The sequence below is a fragment of the Portunus trituberculatus genome, chromosome 42 (genome assembly GCF_017591435.1).
Source record: "Portunus trituberculatus isolate SZX2019 chromosome 42, ASM1759143v1, whole genome shotgun sequence".
In the NCBI taxonomy this organism is placed as follows: Eukaryota; Metazoa; Arthropoda; class Malacostraca; order Decapoda; family Portunidae; genus Portunus; species Portunus trituberculatus.
In genome coordinates this window covers 24,715,327-24,737,826 of record NC_059296.1, presented here as the reverse complement: position 1 = coordinate 24,737,826, position 22,500 = coordinate 24,715,327, and the positions used below count along the sequence as shown (strand labels likewise).

Genomic DNA, 22,500 nt, shown 5'->3' with positions numbered 1-22,500 from the left:
TAATAATAATAATAATAATAATAATAACTATAACAACGATAATAATAATAATAATAATAATAATAGTAATAATAATAATAATAATGTATCAGTCATCATCATTACTCTCTTCTTCTTCGTGACCACGTGTCCTCTCTGCTTCTCTGTCTTTCCACACGTGTATCTTAAAATAACTCACTCACTTCTCGTTCTCCGTGGGGACCTCTGCTCCCTTAGGAATTTCTACAGGTCACGCTCCCTGCTCTCCCTCTGACCTGTACTCGGTGGACCATATCTGTGTATCTCAGTCACCTGATTGGTTCTTTCTTCCTTTCTTCTCACTGGCCTAAATCTGCCTATTCCAGCTTCCCCATTGGTCATCTTCCTTCCTCTGTTCTCTGATCCACCATTCCACTTAAATACGCTCCTTGCATCTCTCTCTCTCTCTCTCTCTCTCTCTCTCTCTCTCTCTCTCTCTCTCTCTCTCTCTCTCATCATTCTCACTCTCATTCGCATTCAGGCACATTCACATTCAGGCGTCTTCCGCTCTCATCCCTGGCTCACTCTCTCATTCGCGCCAGTCTCTCATTCAATTCTCAAGACTCATGTTGGCGCCTTATTTTCACTAAATCTCAATCGAACGTTCACCTCATCACCTCAAATCAAGATACTAACGTCAACCACGCTGTATATCGAGTGTTATAATTATCAAATATAAAAGCCAAGCATCAGAGTGTGTTTATCAAACTCCCACGACTCGTAACACACTCAAGGGATTACACAAGCCTCCAGCCTCTCACTCTAAGCCACAGCTACCAATATCAGCTCCAGCGGTGACTAAGATTGTCCAACTTTACCGATACAGTGCTGGTTAGCGGCGCTCTTCTCATCAATACAAGTGGTTGCAACGGTAGACAATCTTTCATTAGTGCAAGTGGTAAAAAACGGTTTCTTCTCTACTGATACAATAAAAATGATAATAATAATAATAATAATAATAATAATAATAATAATAATAATAATAATAATAATAATAATAATAATAATAATAATAATAATAATAATAATAATAATAATAATAATAATAATAATAATAATAATAATAATAATAATAATAATAATAATAATAATAATAATAATAATAATAATAATAATAATAATAATAATAATAATAAATAATATTAAAATAATAATAATACAATAATAATAATAAAGATAATAATAATAATAATAATAGTAATAATAATAATAATAATAATAATAATAATAATCAAAGAAATAATCATGGTAACAACAACAACAACAATAACGATAATAATAATAATAATAAAAAAATAGTAACAATAGTAATAGTGACAACAACAAAAATAGAAGATAACAAAAACAACAACAGTAATAATAATACTAAACATAGTAATAGAAAATTACCAATAAGAACAATACCCTCAAAAACAACAACAACAGCAACAACAACAACAACAACAACAACAACAACAACAATAAAGAAAACATCATCACTACATAATGATAAAAAAAAACAGCGAATCAAACAACATTCCTTCAAAAAAAGCAAAAAAAAAAAAAGTAGCTAAATAAAATAAAAGAAAGTACCACGTAGCCTAACATACCCTATCGAACACCATTTCCATATTAGTTCCAATGCATCTGAGTTTAATAAGCCAGATTCTAATACAGCACCGATGCGTAAAACATTTGCATAATACATGAGGCATCCCGGCTCTCAAGGTCAGTCCATTCACCACAGCTGCAACAATCCGCCCTAATAACCAGGAGGAAACAACATTAACTCCGTATTTCCCTCTTCCTATGTACCGTCTGACAGCTAATTCCCACTACCTGGCCGCCGGATAACACATTACCACGCCACGCAACGCCATGTTTATCCCACGACATAATTCACACGTGTCTCTATCATAAAGGATGCTGATGAATAGTCGAAGGGAGAGAGAGAGAGAGAGAGAGAGAGAGAGAGAGAGAGAGAGAGAGAGAGAGAGAGAGAGAGAGAGAGAGAGAGAGAGAGAGAGAGAGAGAGAGAGAGAGAGAGAGAGAGAGAGAGAGAGAGAGAGAGAGAGAGAGAGAGAGAGAGAGAGAGAGAGAGAGAGAGAGAGAGAGAGAGAGAGAGAGAGAGAGAGAGAGAGAGAGAGAGAGAGAGAGAGAGAGAGAGAGAATGTGTGTGTGTGCGGGGGGGGGGAACAGTTATGACAGTAGTTATACACAATAAAGTATCTCATAAAACACGTAATACTCTAATTTCCAAAAACAAGAGCAGTTTGTTTCTGGATATTAACAAGGGATCTACACAGGGTAACAAACAGTAACAGCCATTTAGAGCGTTCCGAGTCTGTTTGGCTGCGATACCGGTCCCTCACAGCCACCACGATGTGAACACTGCTATGCCACACTAACAGTTTCCTTCCCCATGTGAATCAGAGAACATGTCGTCCTTCTAGCGGCTATTCAGGACAGCTACTGAGAAATATCTAAGAGGAGAATGCGGTCTGTTTTCTCTCACATTTAAGTCTTCTTCAGAATTCGGTGATTATTCCCTGATTGTACGCACTTGCAGAGATATTTCGCTTTCAGAAACATTTCCAGGTCGCAGTCCTGTCGAGAAAAGCATAAGAAAATAACAAAAACAAAAGAAAGTTATTTATGAGTGCTCCACATTATTTTTCGCATGAGTCCTCCTTTCCAGCAAGTAATGTAAAGATATCTGTCAACTAGATATTAGTTGCCTGCTCTTGAAAATTAGGTAAATGCATTTTTTCATTAAGTTTTAGGATGAAACATTAAGTAGAGAGAGAGAGAGAGAGGATGAAACACAAAGAAGAGAGAGAGAGAGAGAGAGAGAGAGAGAGAGAGAGAGAGAGAGAGAGAGAGAGAGAGAGAGAGAGAGAGAGAGAGAGAGAGAGAGAGAGAGAGAGAGAGAGAGAGAGAGAGTCCTATAACATAAAGTGTGGCATGAACTGTTGAAACTATCTTAAGCTCGATTACTTACGCTTACACTCTCCTACCCGCCACTTCAAGACTTAATGTTGCACTGACTGAGATTGGCAGTGATAAATATACATCGAATATTAAGTAATTTTGCTAGTGTAAGTAACTTTAATGTAGCGTGTTTGGAAACCTGCGGAAATGATAAGATGAAGCGTGTAGAGAGGAGAGAGAGAGAGAGAATGAGAGAGAGAGAGAGAGAGAGAGAGAGAGAGAGAGAGAGAGAGAGAGAGAGAGAGAGAGAGAGAGAGAGAGAGAGAGAGAGAGAGAGAGAGAGAGAGAGAGAGAGAGAGAGAGAGAGAGAGAGAGAGAGAGAGAGAGAGAGAGAGAGAGAGAGAGAGAGAGAGAGAGAGAGAGAGAGAGAGAGAGAGAGAGAGAGAGAGAGAGAGAGAGAGAGAGAGAGAGAGAGAGAGAGAGAGAGAGAGAGAGAGAGTTTGAAGCATGGAAAAATGTGAACATGTGTGTGTGTGTGTGTGTGTGTGTGTTTGTTTCACTGTTTGATCTGCTGCAGTCTCTGACGAGACAGCCAGACGTTACCCTACGGAACGAGCTCAGAGCTCATTATTTCCGATCTTCGGATAGGCCTGAGACCAGGCACACACCACACACCGGGACAACAAGGTGACAACTCCTCGATTTACATCCCGTACCTACTCACTGCTAGGTGAACAGGGGCTACACGTGAAAGGAGACACACCCAAATATCTCCACTCGGCCGGGGAATCGAACCCCGGTCCTCTGGCTTCTGAAGCCAGCGCTCTAACCACTGAGCTACTTGGCGTGTGTGTGTGTGTGTGTGTGTGTGTGTGTGTGTGTGTGTGTGTGTAAACTTTGTTTGTTTGAAATATTATTGTCTTGTTACGCTACGAAAAAGAAAAAAAAAACGTGATCACCATTAATGAAGGACCTAGGTAGGAACGCCTGCGCGGCCACACACACACACACACACACACACACACACACACACACACACACACACACACACACACACACACACACACACACACACACACACACACACACACACACACTAATAAAAAAGATAACATTGCAGTAAGCCTTCTAATATCATATAATGTTTTCTCTGAGGATTTTTTACACATTTTCCACACAAAGACTCACATTCACTCTGCTTTGTAATTTATCTAATATATTTTAGTTGGTTTTATGAGTTAATATTCCTTGTCGCAAGTCAGGCATGTAGGATGTAATGTACCGTTGCGTGTCTTTGTGTGTGTGTGTGTGTGTGTGTGTGTGTGTGTGTGTGTGTGTGTGTGTGTGTGTGTGTGTGTGCGCGCGCGCGCGTTTTCCCTACTTTCATACTGACATACAAACAGGCACATGCGCAAATATTCGCTCAAACCAAATATCTTTATTAGTTGTACATATTAGAGTAAAAATATAAATAGTCCCCAAGGTATGATTTTGTGTGTGTGTGTGTGTGTGTGTGTGTGTGTGTGTGTGTGTGTGTGTGTGTGTGTGTGTGTGTGTGTGTGTGTGTGTGTGTGTGTGTGTGTGTGTGTGTGTGTGTGTGTGTGTGTGTGTGTGTGTTTTCGAAGAATATAATTAATTTTCGATTAACTTTTCATCTTTACTTTTATTTCCAGGATCAATTCTAGCCTTGAGTTGTTAAATATTTCTTTTTTTCTTTAATCGCCTGCAGTTTAATTTAAGTACTTTGTATATATATATATATATATATATATATATATATATATATATATATATATATATATATATATATATATATATATATATATATATATATATATATATATACTTGTTCTCCTTCTACCTTAATAAGCTCTATAGCATGTGATATGTATTGTCACTAGTCAATAAGTATATGTGTGTTTGTTTATGTGTGTGTGTGTGTGTGTGTGTGTGTGTGTGTGTGTGTGTGTGTGTGTGTGTGTGTGTGTGTGTGTGTGTGTGTGTGTGTGTGTGTGTGTGTGTGTGTGTGTGTGTGTGTTTGTGCGTGTGCGTATGTGTGCCACTCTTCATTTTTTCTTTATTTTAACATGCTTTCCCAATTATCAACAATTTCTCTCTCTCTCTCTCTCTCTCTCTCTCTCTCTCTCTCTCTCTCTCTCTCTCTCTCTCTCTTGACGCGTTGTTTACAATCGGCTACAATTCCCCCCTTATACAATAGCGCTCAGTGTCGCGTTAGCATTAAAACAAAGGCGGTGCAATGAACGAGGCATCTGTGAAAAGCGCTGCGCAGTCTACCATCCAACACACCTGCCCTGGTACGCACTGAAAAATGAGAGTTAGACCATTGTGGCAGGCCGTATCATATCCAAACAATATGATCCTGAAATCCATGAACTCTGCTGGATTAGATTTTAATTTTTTTTTCATTATTATTTGTTTTTTATAGGAGGGCACCTGTCAATGGCAACTTGAAACCGCAACTAAAATAAAGGTCCATTGAGGTGCCAATCCGAAAAGAGGAAAACTTTTCCATTGAAAGAGAATCATAGGATTATGAAAATACAGGAGCAGATAGAGAACTCCAGAGTTTACCAGAGAAAGGGATGGATGATTGAGAGTACTGGTTATTTCTTGCATTAGAAAGATGGAGGTGAGAGAAAGAAGAAAGTCTTGTGCAGAGAGACCGCTATATGAGAGGAGGTATGCAGTTAACATGATCAGAAGAAGAGTTGGCATGAAAATAGCCGTAGAAGGAAGCAAGAGATGCAACATTGAAACGGTGAGCAAAAACCTGAAGACAGTTAGAAGAAAGTTAATAAGTTGATAATTAGATTCATTTTTAAAAGAGCGGTATGAATAGAATCCCCATACATGTGAAGCTTACTCTATTCATGGACGGATAACGCCCTGTACAAAGATACCAGCTGAGTGTGGTGGGAAAAAACTTGTACAGACGCCTCATAACGCCTAACATCATAGATGCTATTTTAGGAAGAGAGAAGATATAGTTTCCAGTTTGAATTATAAGTAAAGGATTGACACAGGATATTCAGTTTAGAAAAGAAGAACAGCTAATTGTCACTTTAGAAGAAGGCATAAATGTCTGGAAGGTTGTGCCGAGTTAATAGATGGAGGAATTTAACTTTTGGGCAATGAAAATACTACATTTCTCTGCCAAACAAAAAGAAATAAGAAGTTTTCTGTTTGTTCCTCAAGCGTGTTCCAAATGGTTTAGTTCCAGTATTCTGTGCAATTTAAGGCAGCGGAAATGACTCTTCAATAATTTTCCTCAGCAACCTTTTGATGTTTTATTCGTGATCCTTTGAACGTTCCTTTACACTCCACTCTTACGACCACCACTGGAATATTCTACGTGTACTCGTACCCCTGATTCCTCTTCTACTTCCTCCCCTCGTCCTCCTTGCTCGTCCTGGTCCTCCTCCTCCTCCTCCTCCTCGTCATTTTTTCTCTTCTTTCTCTTCTTCCTCCTTCACACTAAGCCTGAATATACTCTATACTCACATCACATTGCATACAAACACGCATTTACACTCTCCATCAACAACAATACAAGTGGTTGAACATAACACCTTTCTGCTTTTATATTGCATTTAGTATTCGTGCAGTGAATTCTGACAGTCCAACAAGAAGCGGACGGTATATTGCTTTCACATCCCTGTTATCTCCTATTTCCTATCTTTTCCGCCTACTCCTCGTCCCCCTCTAACCAAAACTTAGAAAAGATATCAGGAAACTGTATGTCTTTGTATCTTGTGTGAGGATTCAGTGATTTAAAGAATGATTGAACTCGCTTAAGCGGATTCCAGGGTTAGATATGCATAGATTATCGGTTTATTTTAAAATAAAAAATATTGTTAGCTTCGCCCAACAAGTCAAATTACTGGTGAAGGAGTTTCAGGAGAATACAAGTTTATACCAAAAATAGTTAAGTGTACGCCGAGTCTGATTTATCAAAATAATTTTTCTACCCGTAAACCACAAGCAATTCACTCACACTCACACTCACATTCACACTCATACACACACACACACACACACACACACACACACACACACACACACACACACACACACACACACATACACACACACACATATACACACACGGGTTCAGATGCAGCGAGGCAAATCAGTGAGCCTCTTAAATATGTACGCCATGTTCACCTAGCAGTAAGTAGATAAGGGATGCAACTCTAGGGGTTGTGGCCTCGATGTCTTGGAGTGTGTGGTGTGTGGTATGGTCTTAGTCCTTCCTACCTGAATGTCAGTAGGAGCTCTGAGCTTTTCCCGTATGGGAACGACTGGGTGATAAGCAAACCACAGAAGGTGAATGAACACACAAACACAAACACACACGTACACACACACACACACACACACACACACACACACACACACACACACACACACACACACACACACACACACACACAGAGAGACACACACGATCTCTCTCTCTCTCTCTCTCTCTCTCTCTCTCTCTCTCTCTCTCTCTCTCTCTCTCTCTCTCTCTCTCTCATGCACACACACAACGCGACACACATACGCACACATGTACCTACACACACACACACACACACACACACACCGGTAGCTCAGTGGCCAGAGAGCTGGCTTCACAAGCCAGAGGACCGGGGTTCGATTCCCCGGCCGGGTGGAGATATTTGGGTGTGTCTCCTTTCACGTGTAGCCCCTGTTCACCTAGCAGTAAGTAGGTACGGGATGTATATCGAGGATTTGTGACCTTGTTGTCCCGGTGTGTGGTGTGTGCCTGGTCTCAGGCCTATCCGAAGATCGGAAATAATGAGCTCTGAGCTCGTTCCGTAGGGTAACATCTGGCTGTCTCGTCAGAGACTGCAGCAGATCAAACAGTGAAACACACACACACACAGAGAGAGAGAGAGAGAGAGAGAGAGAGAGAGAGAGAGAGAGAGAGAGAGAGAGAGAGAGAGAGAGAGAGAGAGAGAGAGAGAGAGAGAGAGAGAGAGAGAGAGAGAGAGAGAGAGAGAGAGAGAGAGAGAGAGAGAGAGAGAGAGAGAGAGAGAGAGAGAGAGAGAGAGAGAGAGAGAGAGAGAGACCGTTATAGAAAGGAAGAGAAAAAATACTGTAAAGAGAGTACGAAAAAAGGAAATGAAAGAAAAAAGAGTAGGAAAAACACTCAAATTAACCAGGTAGCCTTATTAGCTCACTTGTACCGTGATGCATCCGCATTACCTGCCTCTTCTAGTAACTCACACCTCACTAACGTCACGAGGACACGCGAACCCTTCCCTCCATAGCCCTCGCTGGAAAAAATATAACACCACTACCGACGTGTATGTGGTAAGGCTAAGTACTACAGTGTGTATTGAGGGAGTTTGATATATACGATAAATATGTGAATATAGAGGTCCGGTTGTTGTATTTTCTTACCATGTGTGTTTGTATTGAGGAAATCTGCATTTTTGCGTATGTGGATATAATATTATATGATAGTGAGGCAGCCAACAAATGGTACTTGAGCTTTTCGGCACCTGAATAGCATGCACTATATATTTGTATACGCACTCATGCTAACACTGTTCATTAACTAGCTAAATACTTCTTCATCAACAGAAAATGTTAAAATATTTTTCGGTGTAATTCTAGTCACGAGTTTTCGGTAGCTTGCCAAAAGTGTCTTTAAAAACTGTTTATTTCTTTATTTGAAGCTGATGGCACCAATGCCATCTCTTGTATTTACAAAGATGAACTCTGCTCAAACTTTGTGATAAATCATCGTTTGTTCTTCCCTCTCCTTTACTATTCGACCGTTTCATGTTATTCACTCAGATGTTCCACAACAATGCTTTGTATATCCTTGCTAGTCTTAATTCTCGAAGAGCTTATAAACTTGAGAGCTTTCCTTCTATTGTTATAAAAAAATGTACTTCTGTGTTTGTACCTTGTCCAGTCAAACTCTTCAAATTCCGTCTACCAACATTACCTTTCCTTTTTGCTGGAACATTGCCTTTATTTAGCCTGACCTTACAAGAGTGACCACTCTAGTTCTTCAAACTACAAACCGATTGTTTTGATTTCTCGGTTCTCTAGTTTCTAAATTTATCGGCAGCGGGAATATTTTCAAACATCTATTTTTTTTTTCACAACCTAATATTTGATCTTCAATAAAAGTTCCATTCTGACCGCTCTACTGACGATCTGGCTTTTTTTTTTTTATTAAGTCTTGGTTATCCTCTTTTAAGTATTTGGCTGATTCACTTTTGCATTACTTATATTACCATAATTTGATAGAATATGGCACTTTCCAAATTAGATTCGTATAACATTTATCTTTCTCTCTTTAACTTCGACTCCAAGAGCTATTAACAATGATGTTATTCAGGTTTCTGATCTATTACCCACTCTCTTCCTATTACGTATCAATGATCTTTGCAAGACTTCTTGCTCGATGTACTACGACGCTGATGATACCATTCTGAATCTTCCCATAGACGTCAAATCCTTCAGGAATTAAACAACTTACACAAGGAACCTCCAAAATTGCCTGGCTTTTCAAATCTCAAAAATTCCAGACTGGGGCACGGCAAACTTATTTAGTGCCTCAAAATTCAACATCTCTATCAATCAGCTCAACATAAGTTTCTAGATAACTACCAATCCTTCTTCAATGCCACTTGAATTTCTTTTTTTTTTTTATACCATGTGGGTTTTTCACGGGAATTTATGGGTTAAAGGGGATACTTTTTTAGGGTACCTCCTATCTCAAAGCCCACCCGCTAGGAAACCGTTGCCCCGAGTGAGGAAGCCCAACCTACACTCAGACCGTGGACAGAATTGGAACCCGTGCGCTTGGAGACCTCTAGGGTCCCAAAGCACGCATGGTTCCACTATACCATGGCGGCCTTTCTCGCTCTTCTACATTGAACATCATGGGTCTGTTTTTCTATAATAATAGTCTAAAAATTTATTTAAATCTTCAAGAGGTTTTGTAAAGTTAGGTGTTCTAAGTTGTCTCTACTAGTTATGCTTATCCCCAGCTGTTCTATACAGGAGCCTTATTTATCTAGGTATGGAGTACTTTTCACATATTTGGGAGAGTCGCTTACACTGCTCTTCTATATATCGCGGAATAAATGGAAAAAAAAGAACTCATTCCCTCTAAATGACTGTATTTAGTCTCTCATCACCACAGTGTTGAATATTTTGCCATATCTAATCTTCTTACTTATTATCTGAGTGCCTTCTATCCTTCCGCGGCCTTAGTCGACAAGATTTAGTCTTTTTTCTTCTCATCCTTGTTTACTTAATTATATAATGCAGGACTTGACCAATATTCTTAATAATTCTTTTTTTTTTTTTTGCTGATAAGCTCTGGATTCCCCAATATATATTTATGTTTCATCTTTCTTATGACTTGAATTCCCTCAAAAGATAAGATTCAAAACACTTATCCTCTGATATTTGGTGTGGAACTGGCACCTTAGTGGGTCTTTGTTTCCCACTATTTTGTTGCCCATGGCCAGTGTTTTACTTACATAAAAAAAGAAGTTATATGTGAGAACGTGCGCGTATACGTGTGTGTGTGTGTGTGTGTGTGTGTGTGTGTGTGTGTGTGTGTGTGTGTGTGTGTGTGTGCGCGCGTGAGCGTGCAGAGGAAAGCTTACTATATGTAGTGTAGGAAAGTTTGGCATATTTAGAGAGTTTTCAAGAAGGAAGGACAAATAGTAAAGACACTGTAATATTGATATAATGAATTTGGATGAATTTGGTTGTCATATGTTTAAACTAAACGGTGTTTGGGACAGGGAAACACACACACACACACACACACACACACACACACACACACACACACACACACACACACACACACATACACACACACACACACACGTATACCCACCCGGTAGCTCAGTTGTTAGAGCGCTGGCTTCACAAGCCAGAGGACCGGGGTTCGATTCCCCGGCCGGGTGGAGATATTTGGGTGTGTCTCCTTTCACGTGTAGCCCCTGTTCACCTAGCAGTGAGTAGGTACAGGATGTAAATCGAGGAGTTGTGACCTTGTTGTCCCGGTGTGTGGTGTGTGCCTGGTCTTAGGCCTATCCGAAGATCGGAAATAATGAGCTCTGAGCTCGTTCCGTAGGGTAACGTCTGGCTGTCTCGTCAGAGACTGCAGCAGATCAAACAGTGAAACACACACACACACACACACACACACACACACACTGCGTAGTGTAGTGGTTAGCACGCTCGACTCACAATCGAGAGGTCCGGGTTCGAGTTCCGGGAAGCGGCGAGGCAAATGGGCAAGCCTCTTAATGTGTGGCCCCTGTTCACCTAGCAATAAATAGGTACAGGATGCAACTCGAGGGGTTGTGGCCTCGCTTTTCCGGTGTGTGGAGTGTGTTGTGGTCTCAGTGCTACCCGAAGATCGGTCTATGAGTTCTGAGCTTGCTCCGTAAAGGAGAAGACTGGCTGGATGACCAGCAGGCGACCGAGGTGAATTACACACACACACACACACACACACACACACACACACACACACACACACACACACACACACACACACACACACACACACACACACACACACACACACACACACACACACACACACACACACACACACACACACACACACACACACACACACACAGACACTAATGATTTATAATCTCATTTTTTACTGACGCATATAAAAAGAAAATTTCTGTAAAGGAGCAGTAAAGAAAATTAATTATTGTGAACAGAAGATACAAAATTCAATAGAATTGAGCACAATGTCTGAATTGCCCAGTAAGTACCAATCACAATACAACTGGAAGAGGAGCTGTAGTCCGTATGTAGCGCTTTCTCTCTCCATGGATAGAAAAAGATATCATTCTAAAGCTGTCCAGCCTCTCTGATAGCGAGAGAGCGATGGGAAACGAGGGGAAAAAGTGCAGGGAAGGAAATGGAAAGTAAAGGGTAAAGGATGAGCAATAGGAGTAAAAAATATAAATATAGCGAGAGAGGGAGCAAGGATTATTGACTCGAATAGAGATACGATGATGAAAATGGTAAAAAAAAAACATATCTACCTCTTTCTTTTTTTTTCTTTTTCTTCAGCGTAGATACACAGCCAATGATGGACTAGCGAGGGTCCTTCACCTCCTTTGTTCCGCCTGAGCTGATATCCAGCTTATTTATGATGCCTGGCCCTCGATCATGTTTTTTTACTCTCCTCGAATTACTTAAGAGAAGGCGGTGAGTTAATGCACTGAATTAAGGCAGGAAATTAGGGTGGTGATTAACATCCGTCTTCATTATGTTTACTTACGTGTTTATGACCTTAGTTTTTTTTTTTTTTCTAATACTGACACATAAACAGGTAGGTAAATAGCAGACAATAATTCAGAAGTGTGAAAGGAAGTAGATAATAATAGACATAGCAAAAAAGGTATTTACGAAAGTTATAATATAATTATATACTTACCTATTTGAACTTTACTTTTTAGTAGAGGCAAGTACAAAGGTAGCAAATGAAAGAGAATAAGGAAAATGAAAAGGAAGGAAAGTAGATAAAGTTAAAGTAAGCGCACACACACACGAAAACAGATAGGTTGGTGCAAAAACAATATGAAAACAATTCCCAAAATGGAGAAAGAGGATAAATAATGTTAAAAGAAATACAAGCACAAGAAAATGAAAAGCAAAAGCACAGCACATTCTGACGCAAGGCAAAAAAAAAAAAAAAAATCACTTAACTCGTAATAATAAAGTTATAACCAAGCTCTAATCTTTTGTCGTCACAACAAGCTGACTTAATTAACTGAATGAAGAAAACTCGACAAGGGAGAGACTTTACGCTTGAGCGAGTTAACTTAGAAATTACACACAACTTCACTCGTTCGCTCGCTCGTTTCCTTCCGTCGATTTTCGTTCTATTCACTTGCCTCGGCTGAAAATGTAGCAAGAAAAAACGACACACTACAACTATTTTTTTTTCTTTAGTCCCTTTTGACACTAATTTTTCCTTCCTTACCTATCATCAATAAATAAACCAAGAAATAGGAACCCAGGGGAATGGTAAAAAAAAAAAAAAAAGTCCATGGGGGGGGCAAAAATCGTATGAGAGAGATAGGGACATAAAAAAGAGGGGAAAAAATCAAGGTGAAGAAAACACACAAAAAGTCGCAGCAGTTCCTTACGCTCCACCCTTCGGTCCTCCATCAACATTTACCTGTCGGGCAATAAAAACGTCCTAAGGATAATTTTTCCTCCCTCGATCATCCACTCTATCTGATTAACTTGTCCTTTTTCACTGTCCTTCTTCTTCCTCTTCTTCTCCTTCCTCCTCCTCCTCCTCCTCCTCCTCCTCCCTTTCCTCTCCAGTTGTCACTCTCCCGTCCCCCTCTCTCTCTCTCTCCGTTTCCGAGTTGTTCACTTCACCAATTCTCTCACGTTATCTCTCTCTCTCTCTATCTCTCTCCTCTTGCTCCTCTTAACTCTTTCGCTTTTATCCTCATGTCCCTTTATTTCATCTCTCTCTCTCTCTCTCTCTCCCTCTCTCTCTCTCTCTCTCTCTCTCTCTCTCTCTCTCTCTCTCTCTCTCTCTCTCTCTCGAGTTCTTCATCTATTATTGTACTTTTCTCTTCCTTTGCTTCATTTTTCTTACGTTCACTGTTTTTTATCTAGTTTTTCTTACTCTATCTCACTATCTTCCTATTGTTTTCCATCTTCTTCTATCTTTTCTTTTTCAATCGTATTTAAATTCAAGATCCGTACTCGCCTCTTCCTTTTTTTCTTCCTCTTTTATGTCTTGTTTACCTTCAATTCCACCTTTTCCTTGTTTTTTTTCCACCCTCTCTTTCCGGATTCTCCTCTTCTTTGAGCTATTAAGCATGGCCGTGGCGACTACAAAATATTACGGGTGAGTAAAAAGAGGGGCACAGCAGGGATGTTTTTGGAGATGAGATTAGTAGAAAAATACTCTTTTGTAGGTCCATCCCGGGCAATAAGCACTGCTACGGCCTCTGCAATTAACAGATTAAAGAAGGGAGAAAAGAGTGCAATGGGGATGGAAGGGGTGGAGAAGGTGACAGGATAGGTAGGGGAGGAGGGAAAGGAGAGGTGAAGATAAGGGAGAAAATGCAGATACTAAAAGAGAATATTTGAAACAGCTAAGGGTCTGGCAGCAGGATGGAAATGAAGGATACGGCAGGAGAATGTCTTGAATTCTGAGATGGAAAAAACACAACCCCCCCAAAAAAAAACATAGATATGAAGCTGGAAAAGAAAATATTTGAGAGAATATCAAGATTCTGAGAATAATAATTTATGTAGTCGTGTAGGTAGTAATGGTAGTTGTACTAGTGATAGTAGTTTTAGTATTAGTATTAGTAGTAGTAGTAGTCGTAAGCGGTAGCAGCAAACACAGATATACCAGCATTAAAGATACCAAAAGCAGTAATGCCGATGGAGGCTGCATCAGTATTGATAAGAGATCCGGGTTTGTTACATATCTTTGACCTCTCGTTCAACAATATTTTAAATACCTGCTTGTTTTTTAATAAAATCAAACAGTAGGTAAAAGAGGGAGGGAAAAAGAGAGAGAGAAAGAATGCTGTACTTATCACTGTGAAGATAAAAAAATTACGAAAAAAAAAAACAATAAAACTGAGATAAAAAATATAGAAATTACTTGAGAGAGAGAGAGAGAGAGAGAGAGAGAGAGAGAGAGAGAGAGAGAGAGAGAGAGAGAGAGAGAGAGAGAGAGAGAGAGAGAGAGAGAGAGAGAGAGAGAGAGAGAGAGAGAGAGAGAGAGAGAGAGAGAGAGAGAGAGAGAGAGAGAGAGAGAGAGAGAGAGAGAGAGAGAGAGAGAGAGAGGGAGAGAGAGAGAGAGAGAGAGAGAATCAGTCAGTTCAACACTCACTAATGACGGTGAAGTTGATGATGGTGTTCTTGGTGGGGGAGAGGAGATAGTCCACTCTGCAACGGTAACTCTCCTGGTCACTGTCCTTCACCGGGAACAGCTCTAGGTGGGCACCAGGAGCCGAGGGGCCGCCCCACGTGCTGCCCGGGAGGAGGTGAAAATAAGCCCGTTTTTTGAGAACTTCCTCGTCTTTCCAGTGCTTGCCGTTCTCTACTGTTGTTCCTCGTGCGTCAAAACTGTGGGAGAGAGAGAGCGAGAGAGATTAGTGTTTTTAAATCCTTCGTAGACTTATCATAATTACTTCTAACGAACTTTAGTGGTAGTTTTAAGGGTTTCAAGGAGTTCAAGGAATTATGGAGGTCATGAGATGAATTTTAGGATGGTTTGACCAGGCAGTAAGAAATAACGAAAACTATTGAGAGAGAGAGAGAGAGAGAGAGAGAGAGAGAGAGAGAGAGAGAGAGAGAGAGAGAGAGAGAGAGAGAGAGAGAGAGAGAGAGAGAGAGAGAGAGAGAGAGAGAGAGAGAGAGAGAGAGAGAGAGAGAGAGAGAGAGAGAGAGAGAGAGAGAGAGAGAGAGAGAGAGAGAGAGAGAGAGAGAGAGAGAGAGAGAGAGAGAGAGAGAGAGAGAGAGAGACTAGAGAAAACCACATGAGGTAAGGAGATCAAGGGAAAGTCAGAGAGTGAAATGGAGGGATGGAAAAACGCTATACAAATCCAAGAGATAAGAATCACAGAAGAAGATACACGGGAGAGAAACAAATGGAGGAGAATCTTACACAGTGCCAACCCCTGATTCCAGCCCTCAGCGTCTAAAGGAACGGTAAAAGAAGGCTGAGGATTTTAAGAAAGATGAAAAAACTCATGAAAACCTCACAAACGGTTTCTATTGTTTTTGGAAAATAGTTGTGATGAATGCCAAAGTATTTAGACATACAGGCCAGACAGAGACTGATAGTACATGGCAGTAATTATCATAATCATCAACATTATCACTAACGGTGCAAACTATGCCTCCAATACGTGTACTCTGTTACCAACTTACCTCACCATTAAACATTTATACATTTCTCTACAAACACGAGTGGATGTACTAGATTACACTTGCTGGTTTTTTTTAATTCTTTTGTAATTAACACTTGTCTCTAACACAATCATTAACAATCAAAGAGCTTAGAGAATAATCCAAAGCTGTGATGCTATTTTAAACCTTCTGATTATCATCATCATCATCATCATCATCATCATCATCATCATTACCATCACCATCAATCCTCATCATGAGCTGCTGCACAACACCAGATCTCTACACATATCCTATAAATTCATATCGTTTACTCAGAGGAATAACTTGATATATGAGCAATGTAGTAACTAGTAGTAGCAGTATCAGATTGATTCCAAATTCATGTTGGAACCAGAGAGCAACTGTGAAAATTAGAAAAAAAAAGGAAGTGCAGCAAGGATATATACTTGTAATTTCCTCAGACGTCGCATCTTTGTATGGTTGAATATACACGAAGGACTTCGAAAATCTCAATGAACTGAAAGTTCGAGGAAGAAATGTGAAAAGAAAACGTTGTAGCTACGATACAGTTCTTTTGGAAGATTCAAAAGGCATATATATATATATATATATATATATATATATATATATATATATATATATATATATATATATATATATATATATATATATATATATATATATATATATATATATATATATATATATATATATATATATATATATACTGAAGCATATATATATATATACTGAATATATATATATATATATATATACAATAAGACTCAGATATTCATAATTCAATTATTTAGAAGAAATTTATCAGAAATAGAAGAATAAATAACATATTAACGAATCAGAATTTGAAAATATCTTTAGTAAGTACATATGGTCAGTCTTAAGATATGAGTGTGAATCTTAGAATATTAAAAGTAATATGGAAAAAAATAGAAACAACGGAAATAAAGTTCCTGAAGAGAATGCTAAAAACTTCCACGTTCAGTGAGTATGATTAATGAGTACGAATTAAAATGGCGCAGGAATAGAAAGGTGGTTGAAGAGTATTTGAAGGACACAGGTGGAGTTCTTAGAACACATACTGAGAGTTAGAAGAATGAAAAATAAGTTGTTTGCTGGAGTGTGTTAAATAATCATAAAAAAATGCCTGGTGAAGACAAAGAAAGTTCTTGGAGACGTTCATGGAAAACATAAACAGACGGAGTACGAAAGATCAGGTCAGGGTGATCAGATGAGTGGCAAGATAACCATTACATGTGATCATGTGAGGCTGTACCTATAGACGTAGAATGACTGATAAGACGGTGTTGTTTATAGTTAGTTAAATTTAGCAAAGTCTGCAGTCAGAATGCTACAATAAATCATCAGAAGACGAAGAAATACGAGTAGTGTACCTACACAGCACGCATCATTAAATCAGGTCGCAGATAAAAGCCTGAAATGTATAACATCATTGCTTTAATTACTGAGCGTATACCATTACTGAACACTGAAATCCAACCGTTTGGACACACATAGGCAGCAAGGCTCCCATACATCACCACACTCTAAGCACTCAGCTCTGACGCCATTAAAGGTGATCCCAGAAACAACACCCACTCTCCCTTTAAATGATATTATTTTTTTCATCTACACGACATATTCCTTGATGATCCCTGCTAAAAAAAAAAAAAAACGCTTGTTTTCTAAGAACTCATAGTTTTGTGCTGCAATTTATTCAATGATTTTTGTTCTTTATGGGCGATATTGCTTACTTTCTCCATAGTATGTTGTGCAGATCATTTATAACCTCTTCCTGGAATCACACACACACACACACACACACACACACACACACACACACACACACACACACCCGGTAGCTCAGTGGTTAAAGCGCTGGCTTCACAAGCCAGAGAACCGGGGTTCGATTCCCCGGCCGGGTGGAGATATTTGGGTGTGTCTCCTTTCACGTGTAGCCCCTGTTCACCTAGCAGTGAGTAGGTACGGGATGTAAATCGAGGAGTTGTGACCTTGTTGTCCCGGTGTGTGGTGTGTGCCTGGTCTCAGGCCTATCCGAAGACCGGAAATAATGAACTCTGAGCTCGTTCCGTAGGGTAACGTCTGGCTATCTCGTCAGAGACTGCAGCAGATCAAACAGTGAAACAAACACACACACACACACACACACGTACACATATGTTTAACAGCTTTATGCTTTTCTCGGAGAGAGGATTCAACTGAGCTAACCTTGTACTACCTACTTTCTGTCATGTGAAAAGTCGATGCCGCGCAAAAGCCACAAAACATCCTTAGCTTATCTTCACTCCACCGGATTCGAATCAGAAAACTCTCAGGTGTTCGTTAGGCGTGTTACCCACTGCACCACCTGACAGCCTCATTAGATGGATTATATATACTTTTTTGTTAGCAAACCAAGTAGTATTTTCTAGAGGTACCAGATGTTTCGTTTATTGTGTTGCTTCCATGCCAAGCTTTAACACTTATGCCTCATTATTGTGCCAGAACACTGCTAATTAATCAGCAATATTAATTATTCAAATTCATACATATAATACAATTTATTAGTCTCTCTCTCTCTCTCTCTCTCTCTCTCTCTCTCTCTCTCTCTCTCTCTCTCTCTCTCTCTCTCTCACACACACACACACACACACACACACACACACACACACACACACACACACACACACACACACACATACACACAAACATACACACACACACACACAGGCGGAACGTTATTGGTCAGACAGTTGGTTGTGATGGGGAGGCGAGAGGTTGGCGGTGCATGTCAGTGAAGGGACACACTGGACCTGCATCACCTTGCTAGCCTTGTATGAGTCCTTTCTACGCTTACCACACTCCTGTTCAAGATAACCTATCTTTCTGTCTATCAATCTGTCTGACAATGTGTTTATTCAGCTATCTATCTATCAACCTATCTGTATATCCATTAGTGTATCTATCCGTCTATCTGTCCATCCGTTTGTCTGTCCTTCTATCTATCTATCAAAAATTTATCTAAATACCTATACACCCATTCATCATTTTATCTATCTAGATATCTACCTTTCTATAACTATATAAATACCTGTCTATCTAGCCATCTATCCGCCAATCTCTCGATCTTTTTCTTCATTAATTTAAGATCTTAAGAGAAAAAAAAAAACAAAGTTTGGTCTTTTTTCACAATGGTTTTACACCGCGAGCCTCTTCAGAAGGAATGGCGAATGTAGGAGGACCAGACACGGCATACATTTTGACTGGAGACATGCATACAACGTCCAGGATCGCCCACGCCTGTCATTCCCTTTGGAGAAACCAGAGTGGAAGAGAACAGCTTTATTGTCTTTCTTTTCTTTCTTCTTTCCTTGTAGAGAGAGAGAGAGAGAGAGAGAGAGAGAGAGAGAGAGAGAGAGAGAGAGAGAGAGAGAGAGAGAGAGAGAGAGAGAGAGAGAGAGAGAGAGAGAGAGAGAGAAAGTTGCTTTGTTTGCTGACCATTTCTGTCTGGGACGCTAGTAGCACTGCAAAAAGTTCAAATTGGGAGAAACTTGGCATACCAATGAAGAATGAGACATACATACAGACAGAAAGACACACACACACACACACACACACACACACACACACACACACACACACACACACACACACACACACTGATAATAAAACTTCAACACGTAGGAGTATTTATCGCGGTTGAGACACTACACGTCTTCTGTTTTAGCGTTGCTGCATAATTACGTATCCATTTGAGTAATTCACTGAGTAAAGACAAACTGTTAGATTTATGACAGAGGGTTAGTAAAATGTTCACGTCTTGAAAATGGTAACTGGGAATTCCTTTAAACTACACTTTACGATTTCTAAACTTTTGAATTAAATGAGAGCTGGTTTATAATTGGGAGGTATACAAATGGATCTCTAGAAATAACACCTCGAGAAAAATAATATAAAACAGGCATTTATCATATTTTGTAACCGAGCTTCTAAGTCATTGTGCAACAAACTACAGTGTGATCTTCCAATTCTTAAGGAATACTGGATTCACCATTAGTGCACGTGTGTGTGTGTGTGTGTGTGTGTGTGTGTGTGTGTGTGTGTGTGTGTGTGTGTGTGTGTGAGTAGGTGGATGAATGGCCTTGAGTGTGTGTGTGTGTGTGTGTGTGTGTGTGTGTGTGTGTGTGTGTGTGTGTGTGTGTGTGTGTGTGTGTGTGTGTGTGTTTCATTGTTTGATCTGCTACAGTCTCTGACGAGACAGGCAGACGTTACCCTACGGAACGAGCTCAGAGCTCATTATTTCCGATTTTCGTCATTATTTCCGATCTTCGGATAGGCCTGAGACCAGGCACACACCACACACCGGGACAACAAGGTCACAACTCCTCGATTTATATCCCGTACTTACTCACTGCTAGGTGAGCAGGGGCTACACGTGAAAGGAGACACACCCAAATATCTCCACCCGGCCGATGAATCGAACCCCGGTCCTCTGGCTTGTGAAGCCAGTGCTCTAACCACTGAGCTACCGGGCTTGTGTGTGTGTGTGTGTGTGTGTGTGTGTGTGTGTGTGTGTGTGTGTGTGTGTGTGTGTGTGTGTGTGTGTGTGTGTGTGTGTGTGTGTGTGTTTGTACTTAAGAGTAGCAAATTCAACAATCTTAGGATTACAACTTTTTGAGGAAACTTTTGCTACCGCTATGGGCAAATCAAAAGCACTTGATAGAGTCTAATAGAAAGCTTTGATTTTCAAACTACCTTCATATAATATCTATCCTTCTCTATATAATTTCAGCGTAAGTTTCTTGTCTGACAAATGTATTGCTGTTTTGGTAGATGGTTACTCTTTTTCTCTTAACCCAGTTAACAACGGTTTTCCTGAAGGTTCTGTAGTCTCATCCCACTATTTTCCTATAGTTCATCAATTATTATGTTTTACCAACTCTTTTGTTGATGAAACCATTCTGTACGTTTCCATGTTTTGCATTGCTTCAGGAATTAAATTTCTCACGCAGGGAGCGACACTGAACGCCTGACTTCTTATCTCTCAAAAATTTCTGATTGGGGCAGAACAGACTTAATAATGTTCAAGACCTCAAAAACTCAATTTCTCCAACTATAAATTCGGCACAATTTATAAAGATAACTATCTCTTCCTATTCAATGATACTCAATTTGTTTCCCTCTGTCCTTTGCTGATAATCTAAACTGGAAACTTTTCATCTCATCTCATACCAAAAGAGCTCCTATGAAGTTAGGTGCTCTGAGTTGTCTCTGCCTGATTTCTTTCCTAATTCTCCTTCCTTCCTTGGTGTTAAATCTGCACAAGGTTCTTATATATATATATATATATATATATATATATATATATATATATATATATATATATATATATATATATATATATATATATATATATATATATATATATATATATATATATATATATATATATATATATATATATATATATATATATATATATATATATATATATATATATATATATATATATATATATATATATATATATATATATATATATATATATATATATATATATATATATATATATATATATATATATATATATATATATATATATATATATATATGTTTCACATGTATGTCGGGTATCTCTCATATCGTGCTTTTAAACAAGGTGGAATCGAAAGCTTTCGTTTTATCAGCTCCTCTCCTCTGACTGTCTTGTGCTCTTTTCTCATAGCCTCAATGTTGTACCTCTCACTATCTTCTACCACTATTTTCACGGTGACTGCTCTTTCGATTATACTAATTGCATGCCTCCCATGCTCTCCAACCTATTCGCACAATTTTTTTTTTTTCTGTTGTCCATATCATGTTCACTTCTCTAAGACAAGAAATATCATTATTCTGAAACACTAATGCCTTTTTCTGGTTAAATCTGGAAGTCCTTGCCTGTCTCTATTTATACCCCATCCTATGACTTGAACTCTTTCAAGAGGCTGGTTTCAAGACACTTATTCTTCTTGGTTTGAGTTTTTTTTTTTATTTAGAACTATTTATGGTACATAGCATTAAGTGGACTTTTCATGCATTTCATTGCCTTTGTTTAGTAACCTTCCTATATTAAAAGAACAAAAAATTATATTGTTCAATGTCTCAAAAACAATTCTCCCCTACCAACTCGACACAATCTTTCCAGATAAATACAACCTCGCCTTCAATAACAATCAATTGTCCCCCTTTTCAACACTGGATATCCATCGTTTGTCCTTTACTCACCCTAGAAATATATAGTAGAAACTTCATATCTCGTCTCTTACTAATATAGATTCTATGAAGTTAGACGTTCTGAATCGTTTCTATCAGATTTTCTCATCCTCACCCCTTTCAGCTGGCTGTCTAAGGGCCTTATCTGCCCATGTATGAAATACATTTTACATATATAAGAGGGTTCCATTAATACTGCTCTCTTAGACATTGTGGAATAAAAAATAATTTTGTCTTATAAACTACTTTACTCTAACTGTTTGTCTTTAGCATCTTTCTCATTGCCGCAACGTAGTATGTACCTTCTCCTAGCCCTATTTTCACTCTAATTGGTCTTCATTATTTTGCTAATGGCAT

At 39.1% G+C, this 22,500-nt stretch overlaps 1 protein-coding gene and 1 non-coding gene across 5 annotated transcripts in view; both read right to left on the bottom strand.

Annotated features, from left to right (window-relative positions):
* Window positions 1–22,500, bottom strand: part of LOC123517629 (nephrin-like) — a 779,174-nt gene that overhangs the window by 341,245 nt on the left and 415,429 nt on the right. For all 4 annotated transcript variants that reach the window (XM_045277924.1, XM_045277926.1, XM_045277928.1 and 1 more), the window contains exon 3: window positions 14,849–15,084. In XM_045277924.1, the coding sequence (XP_045133859.1) occupies window positions 14,849–15,084 (236 nt within the window). The remainder of the gene's footprint in view (window positions 1–14,848; window positions 15,085–22,500) is intronic.
* On the bottom strand, window positions 3,707–3,769 carry Trnal-cag. Its single transcript has one exon. It is a non-coding gene; the product is annotated as a tRNA-Leu (tRNA).